The sequence below is a fragment of the Anomaloglossus baeobatrachus genome, chromosome 7 (assembly GCF_048569485.1).
Source record: "Anomaloglossus baeobatrachus isolate aAnoBae1 chromosome 7, aAnoBae1.hap1, whole genome shotgun sequence".
Lineage (NCBI taxonomy): Eukaryota > Metazoa > Chordata > Amphibia > Anura > Aromobatidae > Anomaloglossus > Anomaloglossus baeobatrachus.
Window position 1 is genome coordinate 6,914,711 of NC_134359.1, and position 13,915 is coordinate 6,928,625.

The 13,915-nt window shown below is 48.6% G+C and overlaps 1 protein-coding gene across 8 annotated transcripts in view; it reads right to left on the reverse strand.

Moving 5' to 3' along the window:
- The window catches only part of KALRN (kalirin RhoGEF kinase), a 346,094-nt gene that overhangs the window by 94,895 nt on the left and 237,284 nt on the right, over positions 1 to 13,915 (reverse strand). For 7 of the 8 annotated variants that reach the window (XM_075316995.1, XM_075316994.1, XM_075316993.1 and 4 more), the window contains 2 exons: positions 12,000 to 12,247; positions 6,580 to 6,679 (listed from right to left, as the gene is read on the reverse strand). In XM_075316995.1, the coding sequence (XP_075173110.1) occupies positions 6,580 to 6,679; positions 12,000 to 12,247 (348 nt within the window). Of the gene's footprint in view, positions 1 to 6,579; positions 6,680 to 11,347; positions 12,248 to 13,915 lie in introns of those variants that run through there. The other variant, XM_075317000.1, reaches the window with a different exon arrangement.

Below are 13,915 nucleotides of genomic sequence, written 5' to 3' on the forward strand. Positions count from 1 at the left end.
CATCTGGCCAATCTGCCGCTATAGGAGACGCAGTGACGTCTGGTCAATCTGCTGCTATAGGAGACGCAGTGACATCTGGCCAATCTGCTGCTATAGGAGACGCAGTGACGTCTGGCCAATCTGCTGCTATAGGAGACGCAGTGACGTCTGGCCAATCTGCTGCTATAGGAGACGCAGTGACGTCTGGCCAATCTGCTGCTATAGGAGACGCAGGGACATCTGGCCAATCTGCTGCTATAGGAGACGACGCAGTGACATCTGGCCAATCTGCTGCTATAGGAGACGCAGTGACATCTGGCCAATCTGCTGCTATAGGAGACGCAGTGACATCTGGCCAATCTGCTGCTATAGGAGACGCAGTGACATCTGGCCAATCTGCTGCTATAGGAGACGGGGTGACATCTGGCCAATCTGCTGCTATAGGAGACGCAGTGACATCTGGTCAATCTGCCGCTATAGGAGACGCAGTGACATCTGGCCAATCTGCTGCTATAGGAGACGCAGTGACATCTGGCCAATCTGCTGCTATAGGAGACGCAGTGACATGTGGTCAATATGCTGCTATAGGAAACGCAGTGACATCTGGCCAATCTGCTGCTATAGGAGACGCAGTGACATCTGGCCAATCTGCTGCTATAGGAGACGCAGTGACATCTGGCCAATCTGCTGCTATAGGAGACGGGGTGACATCTGGCCAATCTGCTGCTATAGGAGACGCAGTGACATCTGGTCAATCTGCCGCTATAGGAGACGCAGTGACATCTGGCCAATCTGCTGCTATAGGAGACGCAGTGACAAGTGGTCAATATGCTGCTATAGGAAACGCAGTGACATCTGGCCAATCTGCTGCTATAGGAGACGCAGTGACATCTGGCCAATCTGCTGCTATAGGAGACGCAGTGACATCTGGCCAATCTGCTGCTATAGAAGACGCAGTGACATCTGGCCAATCTGCTGCTATAGGAGATGGTGACATCTGGACAACCTGCTGCTATAGGAGACGCAGTGACATCTGGTCAATCTGCTGCTATAGGAGACGCAGTGACATTTGGTCAATCTGTTGCTATAGGAGATGGAGTGACATCTTTTTCCTTGCGGTGACGCTTTGCTGCTCCATGTCATCTAAATACTTGTCAAAGTTAAACTCCTCATCTTATGAGGATGAAGATACGGCAGCAGTAGCACTGTCAGGCCCCAACTCCTCTTGCGCCTGGCAGTCCTGTAGCCGCTCATCCTAACTGCTACCTCACGCAGAGCTTCTTTTCCTTTAGTAAGCTGTTGATCATCAAGCAGTATACGATGACTTGGCTCCACATAAACAGCTGCCAGAAGAATTTTATTTTCCAATAGCTGTGTCTCTCTCTGTTTCATTGAAGCAGAAATGCCATCTGTGATTAAACCTCATCTTTGGGACAGGCAAAATAGCAAGTTCTTCCACTCCCTTATGAAAATGCCAGGAGTTAAATCCTCAGCTTGTAATTTTTTAGTCACGGTAAATGGGTGATTAAGCAATTCCTTCAATTCAGCCACCTGTGTCCATTGACCTTCATTTAAGGTTACCTGAGGGTTCGCTATATCTATAAGAAATTATTTTAGTTCAAGCAATCGATCAGTCATTAAATAAGTGCTGCCCCACCGAGTGGCTTGAGCAACAATTGCGCCTTTCCCAGCACGTATCTTCAAGATGGAATCAATTTTAGGGGTTCTGGCGGCAATAACCAATTTCCTCACTTTTCCAATCAGATTTCCAACATGCCCGCCCAGTTTCACACATAATAATAATAATAATAATAATAATAATAACTTTTCGCTGGTTTGGCGGATGCGGCGTAACCCAGTACAGTACGATACTGTACAGTGGCAGCGCCACAACTTCCGGGTCACATGACAGCATATGACCGGCGTTTGTCGCGCTGCCACTGTACTGTATACACTGTACTGGAGTGCGCCGCATCCACCAAACTGGCGAAATGCCGGATGTGTGAAACTGGGGTCCCTCTTGCAGACTCTCTTATTGCAGCTGCAGCGTGTGCACAACACAGCGCATGCACAACACAGCGCATGTGATGAATAGGAAACAAGATCATCTAATCCTAAAGTATCATTTTGCTGTTCTTCTGCTGTAATATCTGTTTGTTCCTCAGTTACATGAGCAGCGCTGTGGCTCCATCTCACACACACTGAATCCTACATTCTCTTCTAGCTGCTGTTCATTCCTCTCATTCATCAGTGTAATTGTACTTATGTGTGAAGCATTGTCCGTTAAAATGGCAAGAACCGGTTCTTTTTTGCGTTCCTAATCTTGCAGAACTTTTTCCACTAAGGCCTGGAGAAACTGGCCGCTGCGATGAGCTTTACTATCTGTTACTGCCAGTGTCTTACTAACAATTTCTTTCTTGCTACAAACATATTGAACATTGATGGCAAAATAATGCAGTGAAATGCAGTGACTCTGGAAATAATGCAGTGAAATGCAGTGACTGGCATCCAGCAAAGGCAATGGGTGACAAGACAGGACATTCAGACACCGCGTGTTGTGAGGATCCGCACAGAATGAGCCGTCAGTTTGTGGTGTTTTTCTAATCTGCTTTTGCTATTGAGCATTATATATCTATGAGCTCAGAAACCTTTCAGATGATGCGGTTTTATAAAAAGCTGATCTGCTTTTACAGCTGAAAAACGTATCCTCAAAAAACGCAGCAAAAACGCTGAGTGTGAATGTGGCCTTAGATCAGGAATAGAACAGACTTTTATAGGACATTTCATGACTTTCCCAAATTCCTATGAAACAATATTCAGCACATTCTGCACGGACCGCTGCACCCAATTTATCATAGATTTTAGGAGTCGGAGTCGGTGCATTTTATACAGACTTCACCAAAATGAGCTCCGACTCCACAGCCCTGTGTGATACGTGGTGGTAGGTCCTGCAATGTTGGGGGAGGGGTCGCTGCTGTGTGATGTGACCTCACAGAAAGAAGTCCAATGGGGTGAGGTCAGGTGAGCGGAGGCCACTGCACACAGCACCATACCCAATGACTTGTAGGAGGCCTCCATGAGGTGTCGCTTCACGTCCGCAGCCTTGTGAGGGTTACACCTTCTAATCACAGCATTTCTGTGTAAGGTGTGGATTCGTATTGAATTGATGAGGCCCAAAACTTTGTAATTCACTTTTTTCTCTATCTCGTTCCATTTTCGAGATAAAAATACTAACTCCGTTGTTTTCCACCAGGTGGCGCTATAGGTGGTTTCATCGTGTAGCGCATGGCTACTTTACTGTACCTAGACACCACTTCTATGCCTATAGCTGCTGCCGCTCTCAAGTTAATGGCGGTGGACAGGATATGGGTGGACCCACTGTATATAGGTGCGGTGTATACAGGATATGGGCGGACACACTGTATATAGGTGCGGTGTATACAGGATATGGGTGGACACACTGTATATAGGTGCGGTGTATACAGGATATGGGTGGACACACTGTATATAGGTGCGGTGTATACAGGATATGGGTGGACACGCTGTATAGAGGTGCGGTGTATACAGGATATGGGTGGACACGCTGTATATAGGTGCGGTGTATACAGGATATGGGTGGACACACTGTATATAGGTGCGGTGTATACAGGATATGGGTGGACACACTGTATATAGGTGCGGTGTATACAGGATATGGGTGGACACACTGTATATAGGTGCGGTGTATACAGGATATGGGTGGATACACTGTATATAGGTGCGGTGTATACAGGATATGGGTGGACACACTGTATATAGGTGCGGTGTATACAGGATGTGGGTGGACACACTGTATATAGGTGCGGTGTATACAGGATATGGGTGGACACTGTATATAGGTGCGGTGTATACAGGATATGGCTGGACACACTGTATATAGGTGCGGTGTATACAGGATATGGGTGGACACGCTGTATATAGGTGCGGTGTACACAGGATATGGGTGGACACACTATATATAGGTGCGGTGTACACAGGATATGGGTGGACCCACTGCATATAGGTGCGGTGTATACAGGATATGGGTGGACACACTCTATATAGGTGCGGTGTATACAGGATATGGGTGGACACACTGTATATAGGTGCGGTGTACACAGGATATGGGTGGACACACTGTATATAGGTGCGGTGTATACAGGATATGGGTGGACACACTATATATAGGTGCGGTGTACACAGGATATGGGTGGACACACTGTATATAGGTGCGGTGTATACAGGATATGGGTGGACACACTGTATATAGGTGCGGTGTATACAGGATATGGGTGGACACACTGTATATAGGTGCGGTGTATACAGGATATGGGTGGACACACTGTATTTAGGTGCGGTGTATACAGGATACGGGTGGACACACTGTATATAGGTGTGGTGTATACAGGATACGGGTGGACACACTGTATATAGGTGTGGTGTATACAGGATACGGGTGGACACACTGTATATAGGTGCGGTGTATACAGGATATGGGTGGACACACTGTATATAGGTGCGGTGTATACAGGATATGGGTGGACACACTGTATATAGGTGCAGTGTGTACAGGATATGGGTGGACACACTGTATATTGGTGCAGTGTATACAGGATATGGGTGGACACACTGTATATAGGTGCGGTGTATACAGGATATGGGTGGACACACTGTATATAGGTGCGGTGTATAGAGGATATGGGTGGACACACTGTATATAGGTGCGGTGTATACAGGATATGGGTGGACACACTGTATATAGGTGCGGTGTATACAGGATATGGGTGGACACACTGTATATAGGTGCGGTGTATACAGGATATGGGTGGACACACTGTATATAGGTGCGGTGTATACAGGATATGGGTGGACACACTGTATATAGGTGCGGTGTATACAGGGGGACACACTGTATATAGGTGCGGTGTATACAGGATATGGGTGGACACACTGTATATAGGTGCGGTGTATACAGGATATGGGTGGATACACTGTATATAGGTCCGGTGTACACAGGATATGGGTGGACACACTGTATATAGGTGTGGTGTATACAGGATACGGGTGGACACACTGTATATAGGTGCGGTGTATACAGGATATGGGTGGACACACTGCATATAGGTGCGGTGTATAGAGGATATGGGTGGACACACTGTATATAGGTGCGGTGTATACAGGATATGGGTGGACACACTGTATATAGGTGCGGTGTATACAGGATATGGGTGGACACACTGTATATAGGTGCGGTGTATACAGGATATGGGTGGACACACTGTATATAGGTGCGGTGTATACAGGGGGACACACTGTATATAGGTGCGGTGTATACAGGATATGGGTGGACACACTGTATATAGGTGCGGTGTATACAGGATATGGGTGGACACACTGTATATAGGTCCGGTGTACACAGGATATGGGTGGACACACTGTATATAGGTGTGGTGTATACAGGATATGGGTGGACACACTGTATATAGGTGCGGTGTATACAGGATATGGGTGGACACACTGTATATAGGTGCGGTGTATACAGGGGGACACACTGTATATAGGTGCGGTGTATACAGGATATGGGTGGACACACTGTATAGAGGTGCGGTGTATACAGGATATGGGTGGACACACTGCATATAGGTGCGGTGTATAGAGGATATGGGTGGACACACTGTATATAGGTGCGGTGTATACAGGATATGGGTGGACACACTGTATATAGGTGCGGTGTATACAGGATATGGGTGGACACACTGTATATAGGTGCGGTGTATACAGGATATGGGTGGACACACTCTATATATGCAGGGACTGTGTGGGTTATGGAGACTTATTCGATATGATCTGTACTTTATGGTGCAGACCCTTCATATTTACATTGGGGGGCGTTGATTTAGGACATGCATGCTCTATGGATGCAGGGGGAAGATGAGTGGAAACATTACAGGACACACAGACAACACGGGGTGCGGGGGACAGAAGCGGGACATGTAGCGCAGCGTCCATGCATCCACTCCACAGCCGCACTCACACTGAGGCACATGCCGGGGCAACGGTAACAATGGAGACGACATAACGACCATCATGTTCTGTGTCCGTGACGTCTGCTGCACGCGGGGGCTGGTCACATGATAACCCCTCATATGCCACACCCACCACCGGGGACCTCAGCTTGTATAGAGCGTTATTGATGGCGACCAGTTCTGCATAGCGGGAAGAACGGCAGCCGCCCCCCTCCTAATGATGGACGCCATCACCGCGTCAGATCCGGACGCCACCATTATTCATTTTCTGCCCCTTTGATGAAACAGAAAACCTGATCTGGCGGCAGAGATGTGAACTCGTCCTGAGTGTCAGCAGAATCTGTTAACCCCCCGACGCCCGGGTCCTCTCACACCAATCCGCATGCAGCGACCGCTCGCGTCATTCACAAGGTAATAACAGAACCGTACAGAGCCATATACATGAGCGCCATGCAAAATCCTGCAGAAATGAAAAACAGAAATGGCATAAAACCTGCGTCCTGCAGGAGGAGCGGGATGTGGTGACGTGACCCGCCGGGGCCAGCGCCTTACTCACTTTCACCTTGCTGCCCAGACCCTCCGCGCTTTTACACTGGCCGTTTGCCTCCTTGTTGTCCCGTTTTCTCATGCGGAGCGTGTGCCAAGAACATGACTTCCTGTTGTACCAAAAAACGCACCAATCAAAGGGCAGCACTGACATGAGACGAAGGCGGGCGCCGTCCACACCGCGGGGTCCTGGTGAGAAGCACTCCACATGCAGGTTAGAGGAGGCATGAGCCGGCGGCGCTCTGCACCCCACTATATACACAAAAGATACAAAATATCACCGCAGTATCCAGGGGTCCGCAGCGCACAGGCACTGTATGTGCGGACCACCAGCACTGGCACTGTATGTGCGGACCACCAGCACTGGCACTGTATCTGCGGACCACCAACTGGTGATCTGTGCCTGCCGAAGGCGGGGGCTGCTACATCAAACTGCTGAATGGTTTCCCTCGATTGCAAACTATGGGGGCGCCATCAACTCCAAGGGTACGTGCACACCTATGGTACTGTCCCCCTCCCCCCCCCTCCCGAGAACACACACAAAAATGTCCTGGATCCTCACACTGTGTCTCCATATGTACTAGATCCTCACACTGTATCTCAATATGTACTAGATCCTTACACTGTGTATCCATGTGTAGTAGATCCTCACACTGTGTATCCATGTGTAGTAGATCCTCACACTGTGTCTCCATATGTACTAGATCCTCACACTGTGTATCCATATGTACTAGATCCTCACACTGTGTCTCCATATGTACTAGATCCTCACACTGTATCTCAATATGTACTAGATCCTTACACTGTGTATCCATGTGTAGTAGATCCTCACACTGTGTCTCAATATGTACTAGATCCTCACACTGTGTATCCATGTGTAGTAGATCCTCATGTGTAGTAGATCCTCACACTGTGTATCCATGTGTAGTAGATCCTCACACTGTGTCTCCATATGTACTAGATCCTCACACTGTGTATCCATATGTACTAGATCCTCACACTGTGTCTCCATATGTACTAGATCCTCACACTGTGTCTCCATATGTACTAGATCCTCACACTGTGTCTCCATATGTACTAGATCCTCACACTGTGTCTCCATATGTACTAGATCCTCACACTGTATCTCCATATGTAGTAGATCCTCACACTGTGTATCCATATGTACTAGATCCTCACACTGTGTCTCCATATGTACTAGATCCTCACACTGTATCTCAATATGTCCTGGATCCTCACACTGTCTCCATATTTACTAGATCCTCACACTGTATCTCCATATGTAGTAGATCCTCACACTGTGTCTCCATATTTACTAGATCCTCACACTGTATCTCCATATGTAGTAGATCCTCACACTGTGTCTCCATATGTAGTAGATCCTCACACTGTGTCTCCATATGTACTAGATCCTCACACTGTGTCTCCATATGTACTAGATCCTCACACTGTATCTCAATATGTCCTAGATCCTCGCACTGTGTCTCCATATGTACTAGATCCTCACACTGTGTCTCCATATGTACTAGATCCTCACACTGTATCTCAATATGTCCTAGATCCTCGCACTGTGTCTCCATATTTACTAGATCCTCGCACTGTGTCTCAGTATGTCCTGGATCCTCACACTGTGTCTCAATATGTACTAGATCCTTACACTGTGTATCCATGTGTAGTAGATCCTCATGTGTAGTAGATCCTCACACTGTGTATCCATGTGTAGTAGATCCTCACACTGTGTCTCAATATGTACTAGATCCTCACACTGTCTCCATATTTACTAGATCCTCGCACTGTGTCTCAGTATGTCCTGGATCCTCACACTGTGTCTCCATATGTACTAGATCCTCACACTGTATCTCAATATGTACTAGATCCTTACACTGTGTATCCATGTGTAGTAGATCCTCATGTGTAGTAGATCCTCACACTGTGTATCCATGTGTAGTAGATCCTCACACTGTGTCTCCATATGTACTAGATCCTCACACTGTGTATCCATATGTACTAGATTCTCACACTGTGTCTCCATATGTACTAGATCCTCACACTGTGTCTCCATATGTACTAGATCCTCACACTGTGTCTCCATATGTACTAGATCCTCACACTGTGTCTCCATATGTACTAGATCCTCACACTGTATCTCCATATGTAGTAGATCCTCACACTGTGTATCCATATGTACTAGATCCTCACACTGTGTCTCCATATGTACTAGATCCTCACACTGTATCTCAATATGTCCTGGATCCTCACACTGTCTCCATATTTACTAGATCCTCACACTGTATCTCCATATGTAGTAGATCCTCACACTGTGTCTCTATATGTCCTAGATCCTCACACTGTGTCTCCATATTTACTAGATCCTCACACTGTATCTCCATATGTAGTAGATCCTCACACTGTGTCTCCATATGTAGTAGATCCTCACACTGTGTCTCCATATGTATTAGATCCTCACACTGTGTCTCCATATGTACTAGATCCTCACACTGTATCTCAATATGTCCTAGATCCTCACACTGTCTCCATATTTACTAGATCCTCGCACTGTGTCTCAGTATGTCCTGGATCCTCACACTGTGTCTCCATATGTCCTAGATCCTCACACTGTATCTCCATATGTCCTAGATCCTCACACTGTCTCTCCATATGTAGTAGATCCTCACACTGTCTCTCCATATGTAGTAGATCCTCACACTGTGTCTCCATATGTCCTAGATCCTTGACTGTCTCTCCATATGTAGTAGATCCTCACACTGTATCTCCATATGTCCTGGATCCTCACACTGTCTCTCCATATGTAGTAGATCCTCACACTGTATCTCCTTATGTCCTAGCTCCTCGCACTGTCTCTCCATATGTAGTAGATCCTCATACTGTGTCTCCATATGTCCTAGATCCTTGACTGTCTCTCCATATGTAGTAGATCCTCACACTGTCTCCATATGTAGTAGATCCTCGCACTGTATCTCCATATGTCCTAGATCCTCACACTGTATCTCCATATGTCCTAGATCCTCACACTGTCTCTCCATATGTAGTAGATCCTCACACTGTCTCTCCATATGTAGTAGATCCTCACACTGTGTCTCCATATGTCCTAGATCCTCGCACTGTCTCTCCATATGTAGTAGATCCTCACACTGTATCTCCATATGTCCTAGATCCTCGCACTGTCTCTCCATATGTAGTAGATCCTCACACTGTGTCTCCATATGTCCTAGATCCTTGACTGTCTCTCCATATGTAGTAGATCCTCACACTGTATCTCCATATGTCCTGGATCCTCACACTGTCTCTCCATATGTAGTAGATCCTCACACTGTATCTCCTTATGTCCTAGCTCCTCGCACTGTCTCTCCATATGTAGTAGATCCTCATACTGTGTCTCCATATGTCCTAGATCCTTGACTGTCTCTCCATATGTAGTAGATCCTCACACTGTCTCCATATGTAGTAGATCCTCGCACTGTATCTCCATATGTAGTAGATCCTCGCACTGTATCTCCATATGTCCTGGATCCTCACACTGTCTCTCCATATGTAGTAGATCCTCACACTGTATCTCCATATGTCCTAGCTCCTCGCACTGTCTCTCCATATGTAGTAGATCCTCACACTGTATCTCCATATGTCCTAGCTCCTCGCACTGTCTCTCCATATGTAGTAGATCTTCACACTGTATCTCCATATGTCCTAGCTCCTCGCACTGTATCTCCATATGTAGTAGATCCTCACACTGTATCTCCATATGTAGTAGATCCTCACACTGTCTCCATATGTCCTAGCTCCTCACACTGTCTCCATATGTAGTAGATCCTCACACTGTATCTCCATATGTCCTAGCTCCTCGCACTGTCTCTCCATATGTAGTAGATCCTCACACTGTATCTCCATATGTCCTAGCTCCTCGCACTGTCTCTCCATATGTAGTAGATCCTCACACTGTATCTCCATATGTCCTAGCTCCTCGCACTGTCTCTCCATATGTAGTAGATCCTCACACTGTATCTCCGTATGTCCTGGATCCTCAGCCTCTTGTCTTTCATTGATTAGTCCCACGTCTTTGTCCTCACCACCAGGTCTTCTACACCCACCCTCATCATTTAGCCCTTCTTCTAGATCGGCTCTACCGTCAGCCTCATCCTCTGCACCTCGGCCCTGTCTGGAGGCTCCATGTTGTGGGGTTCGGGTAATGTTCGCCAGTGCGGACAGATGTGGACGCTGTTAGTGCAAACTCCATGCACGGTGCATCATGAGCCGATCAGAGACTCCATTGTGATATCTTCCCCGGCGGTGAGACGCGTCTGTGTATCATACCGTGGTATTAAATCTTCATGCACAGATATAAAGTCAGAATCCCCCCGCTGTACATAGCGTCCGGCGGTGTCCAGAGCAGGGATCAGCAAACTACAACTCCCAACATACTGCAAGTCATTAACACGGGAGGTTAGGAAATGCTGGGGGTTGTAGTTCTAATGCAGCAGAAGTGCAGAAGGTTGCAGACCCCTAATCCAGAATCTCCAGACTTAAAGGGGACCTCTAGGATTATGCAGAGAAGGTAAAATATCCCAGGGACGAGCGATTGCCACGGGCGGATTCTGGCATAGACCTGCACTAAATTGTGGGAGAGGGGGTTGTAATTTGCACAATCCTGGACGAGCCCTTTAAGAACAATATGTAGCCGGTCTGAGCAGCTATAGGGGTGCGGCCCCCAGGACACACAATGGCCCCCGGGGCCCACAGTATTTCAGAATCTGAACATGGTATTAAATTCACATTTTAATTGCAGAAATTTCACAAATTCCAAACAAATAAAATAAAAAAATAAATAAATTCCACCTCCCCCCAAAGACGAGAGGCCGGTGCGGGCGACAGCTCCATCCTGGTGAAAATTTATTTTACATATTTAAAATAGTACATTTATACTTCTTAGTTACAATACAGGTACAATGATGACATCCCACATCATATTGCACGGCCCACGCCATCCAGACCACTGAGGCTTCGCTTTTTTCTGTATTTTTCTCTCTTTTTTTTTTTTTAAATAGTGCAAAATACTTTATACAGGAATGTACTGGGGCGCGGGGAAAACAAATATCTTACAGGGTTACCGTGAACATATATTAAAATAATCCGAAAATAAAGTCCAAAGAAAAAGGGAAAAATGATGACGGCTGTACATAGAAATTGCCACAGACAACAGAATACTCTCCTCCTGCGGAGGAGCCAGTCCCACACAGTCTATCAGCAATGTACAGTATGGCGGCATGGCACGTAGTCCGGTCCGGGAGCGGCACCATTAGACAGAAATTACAAATAAAGCCCCGGCCGCCGGCTCCGGTTATTCTCCTCTTCCGAACGCTGTAAACAAAGCAGCAGCAATCCCTCACCGCACGCACGGCGCCGCTCACCACTTACTTGATGCTTCTGTCGCTATTGTCAGCAGAAGGTTTAGTAATTTGCCCCAAAATAGAGCCAGGGATCCAGCCTTCGGCTGCCGGCGACTGCTCATTGGACGGCCGGTACACCAGGAACATGTTCTGCTGGTTGACGGCCAAGACCTGGACAATTTCCCCTTGGTAGACGCAGATCTCGTTCTCCTTCAGTGCATAGTAATCTTGGATAACAGCCATGGACGTCGTCCCGTTACACCCGGCCAGCTCGTGCTGCAAGGGAGGAGCAGGAGAGAAGGGTTAATCACGAGAGGTCAGAGGGGAAGGAAACTCCCATCATCCCCCCAAGGCTGCCGTACACATCAGATCACCGCCCCGGTGCTTCCCAGACATAACCCGCGAGATCAGCAGCACCCGAGATGGCCGGCGTCCCCTTATCTCCGTTAGTCGGGGTCATTACCTGGCCGGCGTCCCCTTATCTCCGTTAGTCGGGGTCATTACCTGGCCGGCGTTCCCTTATCTCCGTTAGTCGGGGTCATTACCTGGCCGGCGTTCCCTTATCTCCGTTAGTCGCGGTCATTACCTGGGCGGCGTCCCCTTATCTCCGTTAGTCGGGGTCATTACCTGGCCGGCGTCCCCTTATCTCCGTTAGTCGGGGTCATTACCTGGCCGGCGTCCCCTTATCTCCGTTAGTCGCGGTCATTACCTGGCCGGCGTCCCCTTATCTCCGTTAGTTGGGGTCATTACCTGGGCGGCGTCCCCTTATCTCCGTTAGTCGGGGTCATTACCTGGCCGGCGTCCCCTTATCTCAGTTAGTCGGGGTCATTACCTGGGCGGCGTCCCCTTATCTCAGTTAGTCGGGGTCATTACCTGGCCGGCGTCCCCTTATCTCAGTTAGTCGGGGTCATTACCTGGCCGGCGTCCCCTTATCTCCGTTAGTCGGGGTCATTACCTGGCCGGCGTCCCCTTATCTCCATTAGTCGGGGTCATTACCTGGCCGGCGTCCCCTTATCTCCGTTAGTCGCGGTCATTACCTGGCCGGCGTCCCCTTATCTCCGTTAGTCGGGGTCATTACCTGGCCGGCGTCCCCTTATCTCCGTTAGTCGGGGTCATTACCTGGCCGGCGTCCCCTTATCTCCGTTAGTCGGGGTCATTACCTGGGCGGCGTCATTACCTGGCCGGCGTCCCCTTATCTCCGTTAGTCGGGGTCATTACCTGTCCGGCATCCCCTTATCTCCGTTAGTCGGGGTCATTACCTGGCCGGCGTCCCCTTATCTCCGTTAGTCGCGGTCATTACCTGGGCGGCGTCCCCTTATCTCCGTTAGTCGGGGTCATTACCTGGCCGGCGTCCCCTTATCTCCGTTAGTCGGGGTCATTACCTGGCCGGCGTCCCCTTATCTCCGTTAGTCGGGGTCATTACCTGGCCGGCGTCCCCTTATCTCCGTTAGTCGGGGTCATTACCTGGCCGGCGTCCCCTTATCTCCGTTAGTCGGGGTCATTACCTGGCCGGCGTCCCCTTATCTCCGTTAGTCGGGGTCATTACCTGGCCGGCGTCCCCTTATCTCCGTTAGTCACGGTCATTACCTGGCCGGCGTCCCCTTATCTCCGTTAGTCACGGTCATTACCTGGCCGGCGTCCCCTTATCTCCGTTAGTCACGGTCATTACCTGGCCGGCGTCCCCTTATCTCCGTTAGTCGGGGTCATTACCTGGCCGGCGTCCCCTTATCTCCGTTAGTCGCGGTCATTACCTGGCCGGCGTCCCCTTATCTCCGTTAGTCACGGTCATTACCTGGCCGGCGTCCCCTTATCTCCGTTAGTCACGGTCATTACCTGGCCGGCGTCCCCTTATCTCCGTTAGTCGGGGTCATTACCTGGCCGGCGTCCCCTTATCTCCGTTAGTCGGGGTCATTACCTGGCCGGCGTCCCCTTATCTCCGTTAGT